The following is a 25,107-nucleotide window of genomic DNA, read 5'->3' on the forward strand; positions in this document are numbered from 1 at the left end:
ACGGGCTGGCCCTTCCCCTTCCTTTTTACTTAGGTACTTTTAACTTTTCTCCACATAGCACTTGCAATGAAAAATGCCAAGAGGCTATGAGGAGTTCCAATGAATCAAATGCATCAGGAAAAAACAACTATGGGAGGGCAACTGGAAGGAATTATAGTAAGCAATAAAAGCACTACGTGTATTTTTCTCCTAGGAGCTTAAAACCCTTGAGTGAGGTATTTGAGGTGCAGGGAGAGGAAGTGACTTGCTAAAGGCCAGATAACAAGTCTACAGAAGAGCCATAAATAGAACTTGGTTCTCCCAATCCCTGGGTGGGTACTTGGCGACCACGAGATTACACTACCTCTTCAAAAACAGCACAACAAAAACAATAAAGCAGACAATTACCTTTCTGAAAAGTGTTGTTCTACACTTCACCTCTGCTCCAGCCCTATCAATGACAGACAGATTTCTTGGAGTGCCTCCTAGAAATAAGAGGAGGAAAAGCCTTTAGCTCAACAAGCAGGAGCTAGCTCAAACAATGCCCCCCAAAGGTAGAGCCCTCTTCACTTAGGACTGTGGTATGTGGGGTGTGTGGGGGGGGGAGTGCACGCATGCACATGCACACATACACACACGTGCTCCCTACTGGTGCCAAGTCAGCAACAACAGTATACAATGGCTTTATTTTCCTTCAACTCATCTCACAGCAGGCTTTTAAAAATCAATTTCCTTTGAGAAGCAGATTTGAGGGTCTCTCTTCAAGGTCCTCCCCACCCTGCCCATAGCTGGCCAAAAGGCCTCACTCTTTGCTTCTTCATTCCCTTCTATTTCTCACAAGAGTCACCAGTTAGCATAGCTACACTGGTTTAATCAACTGCTTCAGTCTCCTCTCTTTATTTCTGAATGGAACTGGCAATGAAGCCGCACGGCTGTATCACTTTCAGGGCACAGGGCACAGGGCAAGGGCTAAGCAGGAAGAGAAAAAAGGGAAACTTCATCATGCCTTTACCAGAAGGAATAGCAAGGATAAACCAGAATGGCAGGTGATCCAGAACATTTAGTGAACCTGCACTTAACCAGGTTTTGCATCAAGAGAAGACACTCACTTCAGAGTCTGGGTTTCAGTTTTCTTAAGGTTAAGTAGTAATGCTTTCTATAGAGAAGGCCAGACTCTAAAACTTGAATGAGCTGTATCAGGGAAGAAAGTCATCTCCAGAAATACTCACCAGTTGCAATCAAGCACTTTTCATAGGTTATTTTAGAGCCATCATTAAGTTTCACCATGTTGCCTCTCACATCCAACTGTACTACCTATTACAATCACATACACAAAAGAGGTAGAGATGAATCAGCTCCAAAAAAATTTTTGAGATATAATTCACATAACATAAAATTCATTTAAAAACGTACAATAATCACAAGGTTGTACAACCATCACCATTATCTCACTCTAGAATATTTCCATCACTCCTTCAAAAGTCTCTGAACCTATTAGCTGTCAGTCCAATGAGAAAAATTAGCTCTTGACTCAAAGTGATCCTTACAAAACCATTTCTAAGCAATCATTGGAACCATAGCTTCTGGTACCCAGTTTCTTCAAGTGGTCATAAGTTCCTAAGCAGCCAACATTAGAGCAAGCCACAACAGTCCCAGAGGTCTTACATGATTTGTGGAAATAGAGAATAGGGACAGCCTTTTCTATTTGGCTGTTTTGAACTCTTATATCTTTGTTAACAAGTCTCCTACATCCACCTTTTTACAGAATTCTTTCTCCACCTTCTAAGCCTTCACTGAAACTTGGCTCTCCCCTAAGGATAGCTTACATGTAGAGACTTCATTCAGCCACAACCCACATCACAAGGCCAGGAGGAGGTGTTGGCATTTTCCAGGCTTCCTGAGGTTACTCTTGCTGCTGCTTCCAGATTCTTATACTGTACTTTTATTCTCCTCTGAGGGACACAAACTTATATCCCTACAAACCACTGTTATCAAGTCACCTGGCCACACCTCTTCATTCACTGAAGACCTTGAAACCTGGTTCATACTTTCCCTCTCAGCCATATCTAGAATCTTGTTATCTCCTAAACTGCTACTTCTACATCAAATATCCCACTCTTTGGTCACAATTTTCTATCCTTCCAGCTTTCTATCTGTCCCACTGTCTCCTATACTTGCTTTCAATTTTCTCTGTTTACCTGGCTGCCTGTTCCATTCCAACTAATCTGGGCCAGCGATAGATCATCCAAACTGTTCTCCTGTCTGCACCCTTAATTCCTTTGCATCCTACTCTCCCTTAATTCCTTTGCATCCTACTCTCCTTCTTATGGTTAAGGGCTTGAGCTTTGGAGTCAGACAGACAATGGTTCCAGTCTCTGCTCCACTCCTTACTAGCTGTGAGACCATTCATTCACAAAATATTTATTAAGCACCTACTATGTGTCAGGCTCTGTGCTAAGTATAAGTACTAGGGATACAATGATGAGAAAGACTGACAGCCTCCTTGCCTTCAGAGTTTAGTAGCCAAGAGAGACAACTGAACAAGTACTAACAATAATCAAGAGTGATGAATGTGATACGAGTGGAAAGGGCAATCTGGTCAGGTTGGGTTGGGTAAAGCTTTCCAGAGGCAATGACATCAACTGTGATCTGATGAATGAGTAGCTTCTTCGGCCTTCTTTGATTTGTCCTTGGTAAGCTCCCTCTTCAATCCAATCCCACTACTCAGCCCCCACGCAGTTCACTCTCAGATACAGCCACCTTACATCCTATTTTACTGCAAAAACAAGTGAAGCCATTAGATGTGACCTTCCTCAGATTCCCATAAGGGTTCCCACCTCCCCAAGCCTCTGAATAAAAGTTATTCATATCTACCTTTACTTTCTTTCTTCCAGCTTCTGAGATGAGGGGTCCTTTCTGTTCTGTTTCTGTGTCTGACCCCCATCCCTTCCTTTCTCTCTGAAACCTTCTCCCATCAGTCACCCACTCATTTCCCACGCCACCCCTGACATCTTCTACCCTCAGCCCATTAACATGCTTGTCCCATCGGTAAGTCCCTCCTTTGATTCTATGTCCCTGTCAAGCTCTTGTCCAATCTCCATCTCCCATTTCTCATTTAAACTTTTTGAAAGAGTAGTTTATCCTCTTTTCTGAATTCATGATGGTATGTGAACTGCCAAATCTACGGGGACATTTTACAATTCTTTTCTTCCCAGATTCCTCTGCCACAGTAAAACTGTGGATCACAACCTCCTTGAAACTCCCTACAACCTTGCCTCCTGTCCTGGGTCCTCATTCTGCTCTTTAAGTTCCTTCCTAGTCTATGTTGTGGGCTCTTCTTCTTTAAGCCTACCTCCTAAAAGCTGGGGTTCCCTAGGACTCAGTCGTTCCCCCACTCCTCACTAGAAAAGTTCTTCCTGGGAGGCCTCACTCACCCTCATGGTTTCAACTCCTACATATATGCGGATGATTCCCAGATCTCTATCTGAGCCCAGACCCCTCCTCTGAGCGTTGTAGTCATATATCCAGCTGCCCAGAAGACACCTTCACGCAGATATTCCACGCCATACATAACAGTCCCAAACTGAAATTTTTCTTCCCCCTTAAGCTAGTTCCTCCTCTTGTAATGTCTTTCTCATTTGGGGCTATGCCACCACCCACTCAGACACACAAGGAGAAATTAGAAAGTCATATCTGCCTCCTCCCTCTCCTTCATCTTCCACCTTCAATCAACCACCAAGCCTTGTCAAGTCTGCCTCCCAAGCATGCCTCAAGTCTGTTCCCTACTCTTCACCACTTTTCCATCAGGAAGTTATACAGTGGGAGTATTAAAGAGCTTGGGCTCTGGAATCAGAATGGCTGGGTTCCAATTCTGCAGTCAGACAAACCTGGGCTCAAATTCTGTCTCCGCCACTTTAATAAGCTAGGTGAGTTTAGTCAAGTTATTATTTATTATTATTATTATTACTATTATTATTATTTTGGTGGCTGGCCAGTTCCGGGATCCGAACACTTGACCTTGGTGTTATAATACTATATTCTAATCAACCAAGCTAACTTGCCAGCCCAGTTATTTAAAATTTATTTATTTATTTTAAAATCTCAATTTATTTCTCTGTAAAATGGAAATAGTAATACCTACCTCATAAGATTATTATGAGGATAAAATGAAATAATACACATAAAGCATTAAAAAACTGTGCTTCCAAGATTAGAATAGGTACTACATAAATTTTAGCTCTTACTTTATTCTTCTTCTTCATCATCATCATCATCATCATCACTACCACTGCTATCCTAACTTGGGCTGTCATCATCTCTTGCCTGGATTATTGCAATAATCTTTGAAATGGTCTATCTCTAGTCTTGTCTCCCTGAAATCCATCCTCCTCACAGCCAACAGTGATTATTTAAAATTCAATCCAAATGTTTTATATCCTTGCCTAACACTCAACAGTTCTCCAGTGCAGATTAAGGCCAAGCTCTTTCGCAGGACAAACAAAGCTCTCCACAAGCACATCATAACTATGTAACTTCTTGGTTTCATCTCTTGCCACTCCAACTTGTACTTTCAGCTTTTTTCACTCCTCTAGTCTGAGGAACGCTCTGCACTCTTCTCTAGTCTGATGAATGCCCCTTTATTGCATAAGATTTCCCATTCTATAAGACTTTCTCCTACAGGAAGCCCTCCTGAAACCGTCATTCTACCAGGGATTCTTCAGTAATTCCCACAACACACGGTGTATCTCTCACTCTTATCAAACATCTATGTGTTATGATATCTGTTCACATTTCTGCCTAATACTGTTAGCCCCTAGAGGGTAGGGCCTGTGTGTTATTTTAGGAGACACTAAACACACAGTGTCTCATACCAGCTTATCCACAAACCTATATCCATCTTCTCTGCCTAATGTCCCCTTAGAAGAGAAGTGGGCCTGTCCCTATCAAAAGTAAATCCTTCCACTCGTGCTCTGGATCCCTTCTACTCTGGGCTTTGCTCCCTCAGAGAACCCCTCCCTTTCTACTAGAACATCACCATTAGTTTATAAGCACACTTTCGTAACTCCCTCTAACAGAAACAAAACATAACACAACAAAACCCTCCTGGGGCCCCACAAATGCCCTCCAATAACTGCCGCCATTACTCAGGCACTCACCTTTGTAAAGTCTAACAATATTCCATGCTGAGTTACGCTTGAGTTATTTTACTGTCCTGAATAATATGCATTTGTCAATCTCCTGTCATCAATAATCCCAGAGAAAAGTTAGCATGGAAAAACAGGAAAAAGGAGGAAAGGCAGAAGAGCAAACAGGAGAGGTAACAGCTTTTAGGGTCATGGTCTCCAACAATTTGACTTCCCTGCGAAAGTTTAGTCGGAATGCTACCCTAGGCTTTGATACTAGTGCTCCCTCACAAAGACACACTAAACAATATCACACTGAAATGACTTGACCCTTCTTAGATGAATTACAACGGCAGGACAGAAATAAATGGTAGTAGAAATACATGTCGCCATATACACTGGTGGGCACATACACAGCGCCTGACAAAGGAAGCAGCCTAGTAGCTTACCTTCTTCCCAGTGAGAACAGCCACACCACCATTCTCAGTGTGAGGCAGGTCCTGGGCAGAGACATAGAAAGAAGGTGGCTGGAAATATATGCTGTATGGAGAAGAGGGAGAAAATACTATAAGCACCTAGAACTGCTATCCACTTCTTTCACAGTTTTTTTTTTTCTTTTTTTTTTTTTTTTGGCAGCTGGCCGATATGGGGACCTGAACCCTTGACCTTGGTGTTACAAGGCTGTGCTCTAACCAACTGAGCTAACTGGTCAGCCTCCCCCATAGGTTTTTTTTGTTTTGTTTTGTTTTGTTTTTCAAATGAAACAATTGATTATACGTATTTGTGGGGTACAGAGTTGACCATCAACACTAGTGTACAATATGTGATGGTCAAATCAGGACAATTAGCTTACTCATCATTACAATACGTAATCATTCTTTGTGTCCATTAACTAATTTCTTGCTGACCCCCCTCCCCCTTCCTTCTCGTAACCAGTTTTGTTCTCTGTTTCTGAAAGTTCAACATATTATTGTGACTGGCTGTTTGTTTCTTTCTTTTTTATATATTTTTTAGCTTCCACTTATGAGTGAGGACATGTGGTATTTCTTTCTGTGCCTAGCTTATTTCACTTATAATTTTCTCCAAGCTCATCCATGCTGCTGTGACTGGCAGAATTTCATTCTTTTTCATGCCTGAGTAGTATTCCATTGTGTGTATGTACCACATTTTCCTTATCTAGTCATCCGTTGAAGGACATTTAGGTTGGTTCCAACTCTTGGCTATTGTAAATAGAGCTGTGATGAACATGGGAGTGCAGGTATCCCTTCGACATGATGATTTCCATTCCTCTGGGTATAAATACCCAGAAGTGTGATTGCTGGGTCATATGATCATTCTATTTTTAGTTGTTTGAAAAACCTCCATACTGTTTTCCATAATGGCTGTGCTAATTTACAGTCCCACCAACAGTGTAGGAGGGTTCCCCTTTCTCTGCATCATCACCAGCATTTGTTATTCTCTGTCTTTTTGATTAGTGATGTTGAGCATTTTTTCATATACCTGTTGGCAACCCCCCCCCTCAGTTTTAATAAAACTAATTCCATTATGAACAACTTTTAGGAACACTTTCCAAAGTAATTCTCTGAGGCCACTAAATCTTGATGGTGACTTGCCTATATAGAGGTATTCTAGATCAGTGGTTTTCAAATAGAAGCAATTTTGCCCCAAGGGGAAGTTTGGCAATGTCTGGAGACATTTTTCGTTATAACAACTTGGGTAGGGATTCTGCTATCTAGTAGGTAGAGGCTAGGGATGTTGCTAAATATCCTATGATGAAAAGGATAGCCCCCCACCACCAGCAAAGAATTATCTTGCCCCAAAGGGTTGAGAAACCCTACTCTAGATTTAAGTTAATTTCAAAGTAAGAACAAGAGGAGCATCCAAGGAGCTGGTATTCACATATCCACCAGAATGACTTGTACAGAATGGTGCTAGTAAATGGAACAACTAGGTTTAGCTCCTGAGATAATTTTGCCTCAAAATATAATATATTAATTAACGGGTGGCTAACTTAATTGGAAGTACACATCCTGCTTGAAAATGGAACCTAGAGCTGGCTGGTTAGCTCAGTTGGTTAGAGCATGGTGCTGATAACACCAAGGTCCAGAGCTCGATTCCTGTACTGGCTGCAAAAAAAAAGGGGGTGGGTGGGGGGGAGTCTGACAGTGGAGATGAGGGAGACAGCTAGGTTTGTAAAATTTGGCCTACTACCAAAAGGATCACTAATAAGAAAAAAATTGGAACCCACAGAACATGGTACTGGAACTGAGAGATCTAAGGACTCCTTGAGAAGTAAAAGTTTTCTGGACCTGTATCTCCAAGTCTCTCATGCAAACATTCTTTTTTTTTTTAATTTTTAAAACTTTTTAAAAATTTTAAATTTTATTTTTTTCATTGTACATGTTTATAGGGTATAGTTTGTTGTTTCAACACATGCATATACTGTATAATGATCTAATCAGAATTGTTGACATATCTTTCACCTAAACATCTTATGCAAACATTTTAATAAAGAGGCTCTTCCTTACAGTCTTCCCACTATACCCTTGCAATTCTCAATGCCAGGTAGGGTGTCAAACAAAGTGCCATTAAACAGTTCCTTTACTTTTGCTTTTGTGGGACACATCCAAGCAAGTATAAAGAAGTGATAACACGGGCTGAGATGATCTTCACCAAGAAGTCTAACCCAAAGGTCCTGGAAATAGGATCATTAGTATTTCAGAGTCCAACATGACACCGTCAGTTGTTGGTAGATCTGGTAACAGAATCTTGCCCTTTGCAGCCTGTTGCTTCTAAGCTGTACCAAATGCATACCAAAGTGGACTCCGGTGTACAGCCAAGTCATCCCTCCTACTCATTGCACATGGTCAATGGCAAAATCCTAACCCACTCCTAGTGCATAGTTGAAGTTGCTAATCAGGTCCATTTTACAAAAGCAAACACACCTTCTCTCTTTTCCATTCCACTGTCTGAATCGCAGTGTCTTTGTGACATTTGGATCATCTGAAAACCATAGTTCTTTTGAAAGAGGAGGTCTCATGTATGGCAGCTCAGAATCTTCAGACACAATCAGTACCTTTAGATGCAAAAATGATGATACTTAGAGTCAAGTCACTTAAGAGGCAAATGTCAAAGTGTTCACATTGGCTAAGTGTTTGTAGACTATACCCTTTGTGCAAAGCAAAATAATGTGCACCTTACCCTTGCCCCAGGATCTCGAGCCCGGATGGATCTGGCTGCAGCAAAAGCAGCAGTGCCTCCACCAATTAGCAGGAAAGGAACATGACTTGGTGCCCTGACTTGAGGAACTGGCTCTCCTTCTGGAGCTGAAAGCAATAGACCAGACGGGTGAATGTTCTTAAAGTCCCAGATGACTCCTTGCCACTACTAAAAAAAAAAAATCACCTTGCACTCATCTCAATCCTTTACATAAAGCTAGCAAAGTATGGTACCTACACTAATCTTAACAAACTTCACAAGATCCTGATGGGAGACAAAAAGCAAGTATCCCTTTCATTTCACAAGTGAAAAATACAAATAAATAAATAAATAAAAGAGGTGAACGATTTTGCCAATGTCGTTCATTCATTAGGTCTATACTGGAACTAGGACCTAATTTAAATATTTAGTTATTTCTAAAATATATTAGAAAGTATACATTAGAAGGTCTCTGCCCTTTCCATTAATTTTCTAGTGACCACCAGGAAAATATCAAGTTCAGTTTCACTTCTTGTTAGCAAAAAAGGGGGAAAATCTGGGAGGTCAAGCGGGAATTATTATACAATGTTCAAGAATAAGGAGGTATTATTGAAGGAAGTAAGGCATACCACCCAGAGTTGTGGGGCTTATTAAAGAATTAAAACATTCCTCTCTGAAAAATCAAGCAAATCATGTGGGATGGAAGTGACGGCTATGGCTATGTATTATCTTTAACAACTCGAAATTCCAAAGACTCGAAAGGGGAACAAAACAGACCAAAAGAATTTCCTCATTGAAAAAATGGTTTTCACCTATTTTCCAATAATTTTCCTTGCCAAGCTTGCTTTTTAAGAGTCTAGTATAGAGAAAAACAACCAATCATAATCGTCACTAGGTTTATTTTCACACCCAAATTCCAGCCAAATACTTTAACAAATTTCTCCCAGTTCTGGGATAATACCATAGTTTCTGGAAGCTTACAAACTCACCACCATCATCACTTCTACAAGATATCCATAAATCATAGCACCCAAACTGTTTATAACTTTCCCTTCATAAGTCTCAAATCATACTGAGAACTAAGGGAATACTCACCAGATGATATGGCCCTTTTCTGTTTCTCTTCTGGTGTCAGCCCTAACCCTGATATTCGTTCATTATATCTTTTTTGGTCATCTTTTATAGTCTTGTAGACCTGCAGATCCAAACACGGAGAAAGTTTATTTCAACATACAGCTAGTTCATACCATAAGTAATATTATCTTTCAATTAAATGAGAAGCTTTTGTCTACATAAGGTTAGTTCCTCTACGTTAAAACTACTAAGGGAGGGCCGGCCCGTGGCTCACTCGGGAGAGTGTGGTGCTGATAACACCAAGGCCCCGGGTTCGGATCCCATATACGGATGGCCGGTTCGCTCACTGGCTGAGCGTGGTGCTCACAACACCAAGTCAAGGGTTAAGATCCCCTTACCGGTCATCTTTAAAAAAAAAAAAAAAAAAAAAAAACTACTAAGGGAAAGTTACTTTCTTAAGAAATAAATAATATTGCGTGTTCATATACTTGGTATGGAAAGAATATATGTAAGCAGATGAAAATGTTCCAATTTCAGATTTTCTTAGGCTCTCTGTAAAGAACTCTCCTCATATTTAATTCTGAAGGTACAGCTAAAGAGAAAAGAAAAACATTTTATACCAGAAGAATAAAGTGCTTAGCTTTATATCAAGTACAGAAAGGAGTTTGGGACTATGCTGGACACTAACTGTGAAATCAATCTATATGATCCTAGGTAGGTAGCTGGGACATAAGTTTTCCTGGCAGAAGTGCTAGATTTTGCGGGGTATGCAGATCATGCTTGGAAACGTGGCTGCCTGTATCCTTACAGAGTAACTCATCTTTCCCTCAATGGTCTATCTTTTTCCTAAACTGATGAGATAGAGGAAGTCTCATTCAGAAATACTACACAAAGATATTTACTAAGGGAGAATAATAATTAAATAATAATAATAATAATAATAATAATAAAGATATTTCCTGAGGGCCAAACGCCCTGCTTAAAGACTTGTATTTCAAATATATGAATACTTTCTCCTCTACCCTTTCAAATTGAAGAAGGGCAATTTAGCATTAGGACTAATTTTTTTGTTTTGTTTTGTTTTGTTTTAACATATGGCACCAGAGTTTGTTTATTAGAGACTTTCTAGAAAGTGGTAAACAAGAATGACTTTTTAAGTTAAAAAACTTTTGCTCTTTGGTACCCCACAGGGTCAACAAGATAGGAATTTAAGTGGCCATATGTCAAATGAAATACCAGATTAATTAATTAATTGCTGGAGAAAATAAAGACAATCAGAGGAAGTATCATAAAACATATCCTAAGAATAGTCCTATGACCCCCTTGCAGAGCAGCCCATTAGGCAACATGCTGCAATTGGGGAACCTGAACCCTGAGACCTGGGTTTAACATTTGTCAGCCTAGAAACATTAACATACCAGATGAATGGAGTAGAAAGTTAAATACTGCATGTTAAAGGACAATGATTATTCTTTCAATTTATTGCTACATTTATCAAATAAGTGAATTCAATTAACATTAATTTTAGGAAGAAAGTTTTCTTATCTTTACATCAGATACTATACACGAGTTATTTATCTATACCTAAAAAATATATATTTCTTTTAAGAAAGAGACTTTTACCTAAAAAAGATGGCTTAATTTGGTCAACATGAGTGAACAAAGAAATAAATTGGGGCCATGTTCACATTAAGAATGATATCCAAAAATAGCCTAAGCCCAGCTCACACTACCTAATGGCTTCACACATGAGGGAAGAAGCAGACCAAGAAATGGTACTAATTATCCTGATTTGATTATCACACATTATACACAGGTATTGATATTCAAACCTGTACTCCAAAAATATGTATAATCAATTATGTTTTAATTAAAAAAAAAAGAGAGAGAGACCACTGAATTCTGCAAACCCACTGGCTTGGCAAATTTTGGATAATAGAAGTGTAGGCTTAAAAAGAAAGAATGAGGTTTGTCTTATATGTCACACACACATGGGAAGTCTTCAAAAAGTTCATGGAAAGATTCATATTATTTTATATTTTATATTATCTTCTAATTTTATTTTTCCATGGGCCTTTTGAAGTACCCATGTACCATGTGTATGTGTGTATCAGTTTTTAAGCTCAATGTTCTGATATAAAAATAAGTTTACAGATATATTAAATAAAAATTTCTTTCCCCCAAGGGTTTCTGTCCTAGTTTACATAGATTTCCAATCAGTGACATGAATACATGTCAGGTTAAGAAAAACTACAAATTTGTGGAAAACATTAGTGAGGACAACTTTTCTAAACAGATTGATATAGTGCCATTTATTCAACTTAAAGGAATTTGAAAGGAAACAGGTCATTTTCTGAGTGAGGCAATGTGATCCTATCAGTTGAACAATGGCAGAGTACCCCGATACTAAATCTCATTAAATATTTTAAAGGGTACTTTGGCTCTGCTCACTGACAAGTAACAGAGGACTGAGATTAGGGGACCTGCCTAAGATCCTAGAGAAAGTCATCAGCAAGAGGAGGAAAAACTTTCACATCAACGCCAATCAGGAGTTCATATTTACAATCTGAGCTGCAAAAGCGCTGCTTAGTGTTTCTCAAACTATGTTTGCAACCCATTAGTGGGCTGTGAAATCAATTTATCAGGTTACAACCAGTAATAGGGGGGAAAAAACCCAACAAACAGAATAGAAAATATTACAGTGCATCACACCTAGTAACATTTCTTAAAATTTTGTTTCAGCTGGCCAGTTAGCTCACTTGGTTAGAGTACAGTGTTATAAAACCAAGGTCAAAGATCTGGCTCCCTGTACCAGCCAGCTGCCAAAAAAAATCAACAAAAATTTTTGTTTCAGGTTTATGTATTTGTAGTTATATAATGGGTTGCAAGATAAAAGGTATTCTTTACTGTGGATCATTGTAAAATTTTTAAAAAGCCACCGATTTGCTCCTTTCTTTTTGGTGAGTGGAGTGGGAGGAAGGTAAAGAGCTCCCAGTGCAGGAATTGCTATAGTATTTACACATAAATTAGGAACATTTCCTCAAACAAGAGAAAAAAGTTATGAAAGAACATTATTATGGACTGAATGCTTGGGTTGCCCCCAAAATTTGATGGTATTTGGAGATGCGGTTTTGGGAGGTGATAAAGGCTAAATGAAGTCACAAAGCATAGGGCCCTAAAGCAATAGGGTGCCAGCCTTTTAAGAAGAGGATGAGACAACAGAGCTCAATCTCTTGTTCTCCACCCCGCGCTCCCCCACAACTATGTGAAGACACTGTAAGAAAGTGGCTGTCTGCAAGCCAGGAAGAGAGCCCTCACCACAAAGTGAATCCTGTCTTAAGCCTGACCTTAACTATGAGAAAGTAAACTTCTGTTGTTTAAGCCATGTAGTCTGTGGTGTTTTGTTATGGCAGTCAAGAAATTCATAAGAATACTAACAATTTATAGCCATATCTCATCAAATCAGAATGCTGATTTTAAGTTAACAGTTCTCTTGAGACTAATACCAACTTCAGAAAAAAAAAACAAAAAACTTAAGCCACCTCAGATCAAGTTTCCAACAATTTAAAACCTAAAACAAAACTGTACAAAATATCTCAATAAGAGTTATAGGTAGACAAAAGCTTATCATTTAACCTGGAACCACTATAATATAGTAGCTTTATTATTACCAGTGTTGGATAAACACAGAAAGCAGTGAGGCATTTAACTGAATGACTTGAGAGGAACTTGTGCTTCTTAGACATTTCTAAAGCATGAGAAAGCAATGATGACTGGCCCTGTCTTGTGGCCTGACCTCAAGAGAATTTGCCTGATCAACTCTGTGGAGGCCATCCAACTGTGGTACAGGAACACAAACCAGAGATTTAATAGGTTTAAATTGTTATAAACACATCAAACACAAACACTGTAAATCTATTTTTAAATGAATGGAAGGAACTGATAGGAAATGCTGAGAGAGATATGAAATGGAAAAGTTAAGGCTCAGAGGGTAGTATCTGAATTATGAATGAGAGGCATTTAAGAAAGCAATCTACATGAATGTATTAGCTTGTACTTCAGCCACTAGTTTGGCCAAATTAGACATTACAAAAGGGACACTGCCAAACTACTTTAATTTGAAATAGAGGTCGGGGGATGGTGGGGAGAATATTGCAATTTCTGTGGCTTTTTGGATGTCCTCAGAAGCATTCAATAAAATGCCTTTTCACAATAAAAGTCTGGTTAATTGATCATTTCCCACAAAACATAAAAATTACATTTTACCAAAATGATTCAAAATGGGTTGTGTTCAAGTTACTTTTATTTGCTTGCTTGTTCAACATTTACTCTTTGAGACTGTTTTGTTAGACATGCAGCACTAAAGCACAATATAATTTAGTATCATAAAAGATAATTATGAAATTGGCAAAAGGTTCAAAGAGAGGGTTGATGATGAGGATTTGTAATAATCATTAAATTTACGGCTTTAGACATATCTGGTGGGATGTCAACAGTATGAAGAATGAGATTTGAGGACACTCTAGTGACTGACAATGTCCCTTTAATAAATACCTAGAGAAAGCACATGTTGTGAATATTTTACTATATTCTAATGGATCAAGTTTTCATCAGTGCCATGGTCTCACCCACCCTACCCCAAAATATATTTTAGTGTAAGCATCTTACATAATAAATTCCTGCCCCAGTGACTGTTGCTCCTACAATTAAGAAGTATACTAGGTTGCTGCCATCTTTCCCAGAAGCACCTGTAGTTTCTAGTGATCTAGAAGGGGATCCTAGGTGATGACACTGCACAACTGTAGGTAAAGATAAGGCCAAGAAAGAAACAAAAGGAAACAGAAAAAGCACTAAGTATTAATGAAGAAACATTCAAAACAAAGGCAGGGAAGCATTTTTGGTTACCCTGTGCTGAAAAGGAAAAAAGAAAAAATGCTGCTCCAGGACTAGAGGAGAATGTATATTTCATTAAAGTTTGTTATTAGATTTTGCCTATTTCTTACTCTGATTTGACTCACAACTGTCAAGGGCTGTCTACTTTGCTTATGCATTTGGGCGTCAGGTCAAGGTATAAGGATATAGGTAACTTCAAATAATTTTCATGTCTCTTTTTTAAATCTGGTAACCAAGAAACAAAGACAAGTTCACTGTCCCACCAATTGTAATGGCTTCCAACCATTTGCTCATAATAAGTAAAACAAACACCTTTCTTTAATCAAGGGTGTTACTAGGTGTTATCTAAGTTGGTTCACTCAATCTTACAGGACCCAACTTCAGACTGATCTGCTTAGTCACGGTAAACCCTCCCAAATTAAAAAACAAACAAACAAAAAAACAAAAACAAAAAAACCCACCACCCACAGAATAATTCCTCTGTGACCTGCTAAGCTGATCAGTGTTCATTTAAGGAGATATAATTGTCAATAGTACATAGCAGTTAAACTCTATATTTCTCACTTCACACAAACCCTCTTCTAAAATCAGAGATACTACTAGGCCTGCTTCTATAATTTAGTCTTTGGGTGGAATTCAGGGATAGTTTTCCTTTTAGGAAAACTTAATATTTTTGATTGAAGGCTGTTTTCTTTTTTTTCTTTTTTTTTCTTTTTTTAATGTCAATTTCAAGCTAAGGAAAAATGAAATATTTGACAAATGGGTCAAAATCAAATATTGTGCTAAGGAGCTGCAATAAATTTTGACTTTTCACAGGTTAGTGTGTCACATCCAAGAGAACGAGTACAATTTTGTGGGTTAGTCAAATCTAAGAAAGCACAGTGGCTTTCGAGTAAAGAGTAAAAAGACAAGTGAAACAGCAGATATCAATCAACATGAGATTAAATTTCAGTCATTCCCAAATTAGCTCCCATAGGATATTACACAGTAGGCACTTTAAAGGCAGCTTTTTGGAAATTTTTCCAAAAGGGGAATTAGTTGCAAAAGTTTTAAAGCAGAGTAGTATTTAGTCTATTAATGGGAGCTGTTAGGCAGCTTCTTTACAGAAGGTACTTTTCTACTTACGTATGCACCAGCTCCTATTGTTGATAAGCCCACAATAAGGACTAACACAGAATTATCGATTTTGCCCCCTGATGCACCAGAGCTAGCCATTTGTCTTGTCATCTGGAGTTCTAGAGGAACATGCCATCGCTCGAACAAGTTGCCTAAGGAACATAATTTATTAAGACACACACACATACAAAAATAAAACAGTTAATACATGTTTATGACTGAATGTCAATGTATTGTACAAGTAAAGACTTACTGACCATCAGGCTGCATGGTGTTCACTGTTAAATGACCAGGAAAAATATAATCAAAACTGTACACTTAAATACTACAGATATCTGAATGCACACTCTTAAAATGTTGAAGTTTAAGAGTACAATTTAATGTTGCCCAGTGAGGAAATTTACAGCTTTCGGAAAAGATCATGAAAAACATATGAGCAGTTCATCAAATACCTCTACCTTCACATTTTCACCATAAATAAAGTAAACACAGAGATAATTGAATAGATAGATATACAAAGTTAACCATGGGCTACATGGGCCATTATAACAACCACTTAAAGAGTAATCTAAATGGCTCAAATCTTGCACAAAATAAAACCCTGTAACACAACCTATCCAGGATACAGTTTAGTCTTGCATGAGAGCTAATGTATCCTGGAAGATAGAAATGTTAAAGCTCAGATGAAAATCAAGAAAAAAAATGTTTAAAAATGAATTTATCTTCCCCAAAGAACTGAATAATTTCATACTCTAAAATATTTTTTAGAATGACAAAACTGAAAGTGTCCACCAACTCCTTGACTCTTACGCTTTCAAAATAATACGAAGGTTATTCTGATGTAAAACTATGGAGAGCTATGTAATGATCTCATGATCACGACACTTGCACATAGAAATGTAAGAGTTTCACAGATTTCTTTCCCTGGGGGATACTGACATATTCAGATGAAGGAAGGTCTCAATACCTTCTCTGCTTGTTTGTTCGTCCTCATATTTGTTGACTATGGACCTACAGCAGCAAATTTTTTCTGTAAAGGACCAGATAATAAACATTCCAGCTTTGTGGACCATTTGGTCCTTCTACAACTACTCAATTCTGCTTATGTTGCATAAAAGCAGCCATAGACAACATAATAGATAAATGAACGGACATGGCTCCATTCCAATAAAGCCTTACTTATGGACACTGAAATTTGAATTTTACATAAATTTCATGTGTCACAAAAGAGCCTATTTTTAATTTTTTTCAGCCATTAAAAAATGTAAAAACCACTCTTAGCCCGTGGGGCATACAAAATTGAAGGATTTGGCCTGTGGCTGTAGTTTGCAGACCCAGACCTAGAACAGTGGTTTTCAAACTTGAGGGTGCATCCGAATTCCCTGGAGGATTTAAAACATAGCTGGCCAGGCCCCATCTCCAGAGCTTCTGATTCAGTAATCAGGGACAGAACTCAAGAATTTGCATTTCTAACAAGTTCCTGAATGATGATAACGCTGCTGTTAGGGCAGGGGACCACACTTTGATAACCTGTCTTGACTAGACTTTAAATGACAAACAGAATGGGCACTGGTAGTACTATCCCATATATACTTATAGAGATTAGAAATAGGGAGCTTTCCCCCTTTCTTTCACAATGTAAGGGCACAGATGGGGTAAAGACAAGCTCAATACAGTTTTGCAGTCTCTTCTTATTTGAAATTCATGGGATGATATGTAACAATTTCAGAATTGTTTGGTCTGAAGTATTCAGTACATATACCACATAGTGACTCCCAGCACAATAAGGTGAAGCAACCCATAGTCAAACACATTAATATTTCTATGACCAATCACACTAAGTAGGATTTTTAAAAGATTATAAGTAGCCTCTCTCCAATTCAGCACTGGTTACAAAAATTTTATAGTCCTATCTTGATTTCTGAATTATAGATAAAAGACCTATACTCTTAGAAAGGGAAAGGTATTTTTCTTTACTGTTCTTATTTCTTACCTGCTTTAGAATCCTTCATCACCACATGAAATAAAATGGTTTATATTTGAAAATAACAACAAATCATGAAAATAAAAACATGAAAGCAGGGTGAAGCTTATTTTGGTGTGGGCAAGCTTTTGGTTTTCAGAAGCCCATAAAAATGATAAAGCATCAGAAATAGAAACTGGTAACTCTCAGAGCTTAGAAAATGAAACTGGTTAGAAAAAGTTCCACATGGTTAAGGTTAGTTCAACAAATTTATTTTGTTCCCCACCTCCACCCCAGGTTCATTTACTGAGAATAAATGTTTTTTTTAAAAAATTCAGTCTACCCCTCCAGAAGATCTTAAATACAGACATCATAATAACTTTGTTTTAATATAACACTGATGTGTTTATTCTGCTTTTGCTTGCTTTTTACAAACTGAAAACTAAGAGTGTAGATTTGGCAAAGTTCATCAGTTTTTGCCTCCATTTTACAAAAGGAAAAGATAAAAGACATTTAAAAATAAATTGATTTTTAAAAAAGTAAATTGGTTAACATTTAAACTATTGCTTAAAAAGAAATGTAATACAATGCCATTATCATTAACAAACCAACCTTTTACACACCTACAAAGTGACTTTAATTTTGTAAAAAGTACTGAGATAAGTATTATATGGATGTTTATTTTCCTCTCCAATCCAAATTTTCTTTTACCCATGAAATTACTTCCCTACCTTTCTCCCCATAGAGTAAAAATTTTAGGAAATTTTACATCATGACTGAAACACGCCTTTTCACTTGTCTTACTAACGTGTGAAAAGCCAGTTTACTCCTTGACTTATCATTACTGCGCCAGTTTACTTGTTTTAGATTTTCTGCCATCAGACCACATATACTGAAGTTGAGCTTTCTTCCTCACATTTAGGATTTAATTCTTGACAAGCCAATTTGCTCTATGTAACAGTGCCTGACACACAGTAGGTGTTTGCTCAATAAATATTTGTTGAATTAATGAAGGAAGGGAGGAAATTCTTCCTAATTCTGATAGTGACTGAGCATTTAAAAGAATTCTTTGCTTAATAATAAACTAGCAACCTCAAACACCACAGACTAGAATTAGAATAGTACCTAAACCAGCAAGTTCATTTCTGCAGGTGTCATAATCTGTTTTTCCATACTCCCAGAAGGCCTTTTCCAGAAAATCATCCACATAATTGAGGCACTTAGGAATTCCAAATGGTTAAGAGGTCTACATGCTCTTGAGACTTGTTTTTTGAGTATCAACCTGACTTTTCCAACACAGATAAAACACAGGATGGGACAAACCTAGATAGTCTGTCCACTACAGCTGGATGCCTCTTTATAAAGAATCCAACTATTTAACTTTATCAGCCTTTTTAGCACCAATCCTTACTGGAATTTTAAAAGAATCAGTGTAGTAATAACTATTTTATGATGTGAACCACTCTGATGAAAGGCACAAAAGGAAAAATGATTTAATGACAGAAAAAGAAATCTAACTCCGTTCTGCAAAGTTAAGTACTTCACAGTACTAAGGTTCAGTCACTGAGAATTTACCATGTTCCAGAGACTACAAGACGCTGAAGACACAAAATAAATAGGACATAATCCCTGTCCTCAGGTAGTATTGGGAGGGGAGATTGGCTGAGTATGAGTATTCTGAGTATGAGAAAATTAGCTTGATACAAATCACAAGAGACCCAAGTTTGCTCAGTTTGGTTTTTTAATCCTTAGGTCAGTGGAAAAGAAGGGAAAGAGTCACTACTCATCCAAAACAATATTTCCCAAACCTGCCTGATCATATGATTTACATCAAAGGCCTTGTTAAAAGACAGATTCCCAGGAATATCTCCTGGAGATTCTTTTTCATTCTTGTTCTTAGACTGTCTTCTGGAGATTCTCACTCCTCGTTGTCATTCCCAGGACTCTCTCCTGGAGATCCTGGAGTAGGTTTGGGGTTGGTCCTCCATTTGATTCATATGACCAGGCAACTTTTGGAAACATGATCTAGGAGAAAGTTAAGACATTCAACAACTCCCTCAAAAAGGTAAAAAATTTCTAGAAAATCTAACTTAACTGGTTGTAGAAAAGACTCACTTGACAAAGATTTTCTTCTGGAAAGCCCTGTCTCAGCAGAAAGAGTTGGGGAAGACTCATCTGCTAGGTTTAAAAAAAAAAAAAAAGTGTCATTTGGCAGTGTCCAGGAAGCCAGGATCCTTGCCCACAAGTTCAGTTTCCTTTTTAAAGAGGTGAGAAGGTTCTAAATAGAGAAAAATGTTCAAACATTTGAAACTCAGGTCAGGAAATTGGTGATCAGTTTGATCACATGGACAGCACAATGTTTGATGACTAAATAAAATATTACAGAACAGAAAATATCTATTACCAAACCCATCTGCTCCTCAGTGCTAAATGCATGCAGACATAGAGTGGTGATTATTAGTCACCCTCAATCATTTCTGAAAGGAGGCAGAGCATCCAAATAAATAAAGAAGTAGTAACTATTATGGTTTTAAGGCAAAAGGCAACATATAATGAAAATGAACCTGACAATGGTGATAGATGTGGATGAGATAGTTTCGAGGTAGGATTAAAGTTTGCTAACATCCTGGCAAAGAATCGGGTTGGGGGAAGGGAGGAAATGGAAAGAGCAGGGGGAAATGGTGTTTAAATAAACAATGCCTCTTCCCCACCTCTGCAGAAACATATGGTAGATGCTACTATGTGAAAAAATCAGATTGTCCCTTACTGCCAGCCACCAAAAAAAAAAAAAAATCAGACTTATAAAGCAATTAGTAATCAAGCCACAATGTAGAGTTAATTCTTAAAATGAGAGTATCATACTTTCTTTTTGAAATTGTAACCCTACTCCCACCCATTTTTAAAGGCAGTTGATGTCATACTCTGGTCCAGGGCCAAAGCACAAAGAATAAGTGTGTATAAAGAGATGGATGGCTAGGTCAAGAAGTCAGAATATATTCTACAACAGACTGCCTTCAATGCCATGCAATGGGAAAAAACCACTTGAGTCTGTAGTTTTCAGGAGTTCTAATATCATTAACCACCTTCAAATGTCGAATAAATCAATTTAACTTTGCAAATGCATAATTAATTGATGAAAACTTTTGGTCAGACTTCAGAATGCTGGTAAAAGTTGTGAATCTTAAGTAAAATGAGTACACAAAGTTTCTGCTTTTTTCTTTGACAGCTGGCTGGTACAGGGATCTGAACCCATGACCTTGGTGTTGTAAGGCTGTGCTCTAATCAACTGAGTTAACCTGCCAGCCTCCAGTACACAAAATTTGAAAGCCCAGTGTGGCAGTCTTCAGGTTATCTGAATTTCTGTGTAAATTTCTGTGCAACCTGCAAACAGCACCATCATTTTAATGAAGAAAACCCACGCAGATGACATCCATTGATGGGGCATTAGTTGAAAAGCTAAGGTAGGGATTAAGTTCCAAGAGGAATATGTCCTAGGACATAACTCAGATGCACCTATCAGGAAACATTTTCTTGACTCATAGCAACTGGAAAACTGTTCAAATATACATTTGCAAAGACCCTAACAACCTAAGGGAAATATTTTGCACTTTTTATTTTTAAAGCACCCAGAAGGTGTTTCCATATTTTAAAGGCCTCAAGGATAACTTCTGACATTGCAAATGCAAATGCCCTGGGGTGGTTATTTCAAGGATTATTGATAAAATGCACCTCCTACAAGTGGATCATTTATTACCTCCATGAAGTTGTGCAGGTTGAAAACAAGCAGGCTCAAGCCATGCTCAGATAAATTCATGGCTATCTGATGCACAATAGGCTAATTACTGGGAAGGGAACTGACTTCATTCTTAACTTTTTGAGGTCAAACTTTAGGAGGCAGTGTAGAGTTGCACTAAAGGAGATTAGGGGCCTAGAAACTGGCAAACTATCCTTAGCTCTACCTATTAATTAACTATGTGACCTTAGGCAAGTAATTTCACCTCACTGTACCTCAGTTTATTATCTATAAAATGAGTGGGTTGAACTTTACTACAAAATTCCTTCCAGCTCTAAAATGTGATGAAACAACTTCATGGAGGGCAAACACAATGTGTTCTACAAACTGTTTCTTTGAAGTGTTAAAGACCACCAAAAATTACACTGACCAGGCATCTCAAATGTATTCTGGGCCAATTCTCTTGGTGTCTGGTACACAACTGACTCCTTACTTGAACTGCTCCGCTTCTGTTTCATAGAGCATTCAAATCTAAGGGTTTGAAGATAGAGCAAGTAATCCCCTCATTTACAGAAGAAACTTTGGCGTAGGGCTTAAACGTCCTGTTTAAAGTCTCACAATCGGTAAATGACAAAGTCTGCGCGACCTCATCGCTCTAAAAAGGTGGGGAGGCGGCGATGGACAATACGTGATGGCCAGCTGTTGTTATCCCTGAACAGCAAACCCTCCCAGGAAAAGGCCTCAAACTAACTACTGGGGTTCAAATCTCTTGAAGGTCAGGTCGGCAGGGCTGCGCCAATTCCTCTGCTTGCAAAACTCAGGGTTTGGATCCCGCCAATTCGGAATTCACGCGACTGTGAGTGTGTTAAGTTTTTCGAGGGGAAGGGGGAGGGCTGTGAGGCACAGGGAGCCTAAGGCGCCCAGGCCCTTAGACGTTGAAGTGGGGGGCTGCCCGAGATGGGTCAGTCACCTGGGAGCCGGTTCCTCTGTCTCGGGCTTCGGACGCACACTGTCCGCAGCAAGGGCCCCAGCTTCTGCTTCAGAGCACCCGCCGCAAGGCCTCCACACCGGAACATTTCGGCCACCGCTACTCCGGACCTCCTCGGTCCCTTCCTTTCCACTCACCGACCGACAAACGGGTCAAACACCGTTGGCCCGGGCCCGCTCCCTCCTCCCTTCACACGCACACTACGCAGGCTCCTCCTCCCAGCTCCGGGTAGGCATTGGACGGAGAAGCCGGTCCGCTAGAGCCTGACGGCGACCGGAGGCCTACTGCGCAGGCGTAGCAGCAGGCGCCGTATTTCGATTGGTCCGCACAGTGAGAGGAGTTGCGCATGTGCTTAGTTGTACGCTTGCTTGCCAAGACCCCGGCTCCGGATAGCAGGTTTCCGCCAGTTAGTGGTAAAGCACTGGGCTGAGAGAGTTGGGAAGGCTGTCCAAGGAGGGACCCGTGGAGCTGCTCTGTCTGGCGGTTGTGGCTGGTGCTACCGCTGTGTCGGTAACGAGAGCTGATGACAGCACCTCACAAAGAGTGGTCCCAGCGCCGCACTTTGTCCTCTTTTAGGTCACGAGCTAAGTACTTAAGCCTTCCGATCCTCTTGCTGTGATCCGCTTCCAGTCTTTCCATGGGTCCGAGTCAGGGCCGTTGTCTTCCCAGATCCGGAATGTGCTTCCGTCTTTTACCAGTTGCTGGCACTTTCTCACTCACCTCCTGTCTCCCGGACTGGGAATCATTCTTCACTTTATTTCCCCGTATTACTTTTATATAAAGCAGTTCTGTGTCCTAGATGTTGTACCAGATGCTGCGGCTAGTCTCCTGCTATTACGGCTTCGGTGCCTGAGAGCAAAAAGTTTGTGCTTCGCAGTCTTTCTGTGAGAGAAATCCTAAGCAGGGCTTTCAGAGTTGTGTGAAGAGTAGGGTGAGGGGCTGAGTGTAAATAGTGTTTTGACTCCGCCAAATGTAAGCTAAATTGATTTTTTTTAATGTATGCAGAATACAGCATATGCCTTTTTCAATTTGGGTTACATATTCATTTGACAAGTATTTATTTAGCACTTGCCGCTTGGACCGTACTATGAAAGGGGCTTATTCTGGTGGATGTGAAAAATATAGGAAGTGGTCACTGTCTAGTTTGGGAGATGACATATAGTGGTCACTAAAATAATAAATAATGTCTGATGTAGTGCCAGAACAAGAGAGAAGAGTATGGGATGGAATCGCTAAGGAAGAACTTCATGCAAGAAATATTATTTGAGCTGTGCCTTGAAGGATTAGTAGTAAAATTCAAATAGTGTAGGAGGAATGATATTTCTGATGGTGAATACATTGGGACCAAAGGTAACATTTTTAGTGGTTAAGTATGTTGACCTTGGATCCAGATGGACCCAGGATTGAATGGGTAAGTCATTTAACTGCCTCACTTTCCTCATCTACCAATCTCCCAGGGATGTTAGGAAGACTAAATGAGCTAATATTTGTAGTGTCTTAGAGGAAGCACCATGCTGTTTGTTAAATTAAAAGGCCTGAAAGTATAAAAACAAACACAACCCGGCACATTTTCATGGGACTGTGACAGAGAGTACATACCAGGAAGTAGTTAGTGTTAAGGACAGGTAAGTATGGTGGGCCAGATTTGAACTGGCCAAAGTGTTTTGACCCTAATCTTGTACGTGATGAAGTTGCTTTTTTTTTTTTTTTTTTTTTTTTTTGGCGGAATAGGGATAGGGAATGAAATTACAAAGGCATTGCTCTCCTAAGTTTAACCCAGGAAACTGTCTTTATTGGGTGAAAATGATCCAGGGTTCCCTTACCCATTAAGTGGAATAGATTGGTGTTCGGAACTGCAGGCAATGGGTGTATTTTGCCTAGAGCTGCTTTGGGGGATAGATATTGAAAATGTTGTAGTGAGTAGGACTGAAGCTATCCATTTGGGACCTAAAACCTCATGGGCTCTAAAAGATTTTTAAAAGACAGTTTTTTTCTTAGCATGCATTTCTCTGAGTTCCCCTTTTTTCCCAAGGTTTTTTAATATTTTGAACCTTGGTTACAGGGCAAGATGACATTATTTACGTGAATGTAACGTTATTTTCCAGTCAGCCGGGAGCTGCAGACTTGCTATGAGACACGTACTATCCAGACTTGAGAAACCAGGGAAGACATCAGTAAAGCTATGCCAATTCCACCCCAAATCAGGACCCTGAGATAACATGGATGGGAGCAGAAATCAGATGGAGCCTTGGTGAGACCTTGCACCTGGCTCTTTGCACAGAGCCCTCACAGCTCACATCCCCCTATCTCCTGCTTTTCATTTCCCACCTTCCACACCCTCAACCCCCTCTTTAAAAACCCCTCAGTAAATGAGTCTCTGAGATGGTGTTAGTCAGGCCATTCTCCTTCAGGTTTACCAGAGAGGTGAGTTACCTAACATGTCTCCTCAAATCACTGGGATTCCTGAATAAAAGCTGACTTCCATTTTCACCAACAATTTGACTTTTGAATGGTTTGCTTTTGAAAGGGGGCAGGCAGCCGGATTTGGGTTTGATAACAAGATTTTGTCACTTCAGCCAGGAGCTGAGTGCCCCCCTGTAACAAAAATATCAATTCCAAAATAAGGTAAAAATTGTGTATATTTATTTGATATTTTAAAAGTATTACAGGGCGGGCCCATGGCTCACTCAGGAGAGTGTGGTGCTGATAAAACCAAGGCCACGGGTTCACATCCCTATATAGGGATGGCCAGTTAGCTCACTGGGTGAACGTGGTGCTGACAACACCAAGTCAGGGGTTAAGATCCCCTTACCGGTCATCTTTAAAAAATAAATAAATAAATAAAATAAAGGTATTACAGACATTGATGTTTATTGATGTTTCTAAAAACGAGTAATAAACATGTACAGGTCAAATACAAAATTAATCATATCTGTTGGTGAAAGAGGCTTGGAAAACACTTAAAATCATGACAATCAGGTCCCTAAAAATCAACTGCATATATTTGAAAGATAATCATTTAATAACACACAATTAACAC

The 25,107-nt window shown here is 39.2% G+C and overlaps 1 protein-coding gene across 1 annotated transcript in view; it reads right to left on the reverse strand.

Annotated features, from left to right (window-relative positions):
• AIFM1 (apoptosis inducing factor mitochondria associated 1) overlaps window positions 1-22,312 on the reverse strand; it is a 30,923-nt gene extending 8,611 nt beyond the window's left edge. The window contains exons 1-8 of the mRNA XM_063083509.1: window positions 22,050-22,312; window positions 15,393-15,535; window positions 9,396-9,495; window positions 8,304-8,428; window positions 8,048-8,178; window positions 5,552-5,642; window positions 1,209-1,293; window positions 388-464 (exon numbers count right to left, since the gene is read on the reverse strand). Of these exons, the coding sequence (XP_062939579.1) occupies window positions 388-464; window positions 1,209-1,293; window positions 5,552-5,642; window positions 8,048-8,178; window positions 8,304-8,428; window positions 9,396-9,495; window positions 15,393-15,535; window positions 22,050-22,155 (858 nt within the window). The 5' untranslated portion in view covers window positions 22,156-22,312. The remainder of the gene's footprint in view (window positions 1-387; window positions 465-1,208; window positions 1,294-5,551; window positions 5,643-8,047; window positions 8,179-8,303; window positions 8,429-9,395; window positions 9,496-15,392; window positions 15,536-22,049) is intronic.
• Window positions 22,313-25,107: the final 2,795 nt, after the last annotated feature.

This window comes from Cynocephalus volans, chromosome X (assembly GCF_027409185.1).
Source record: "Cynocephalus volans isolate mCynVol1 chromosome X, mCynVol1.pri, whole genome shotgun sequence".
Classification (NCBI taxonomy): Eukaryota; Metazoa; Chordata; class Mammalia; order Dermoptera; family Cynocephalidae; genus Cynocephalus; species Cynocephalus volans.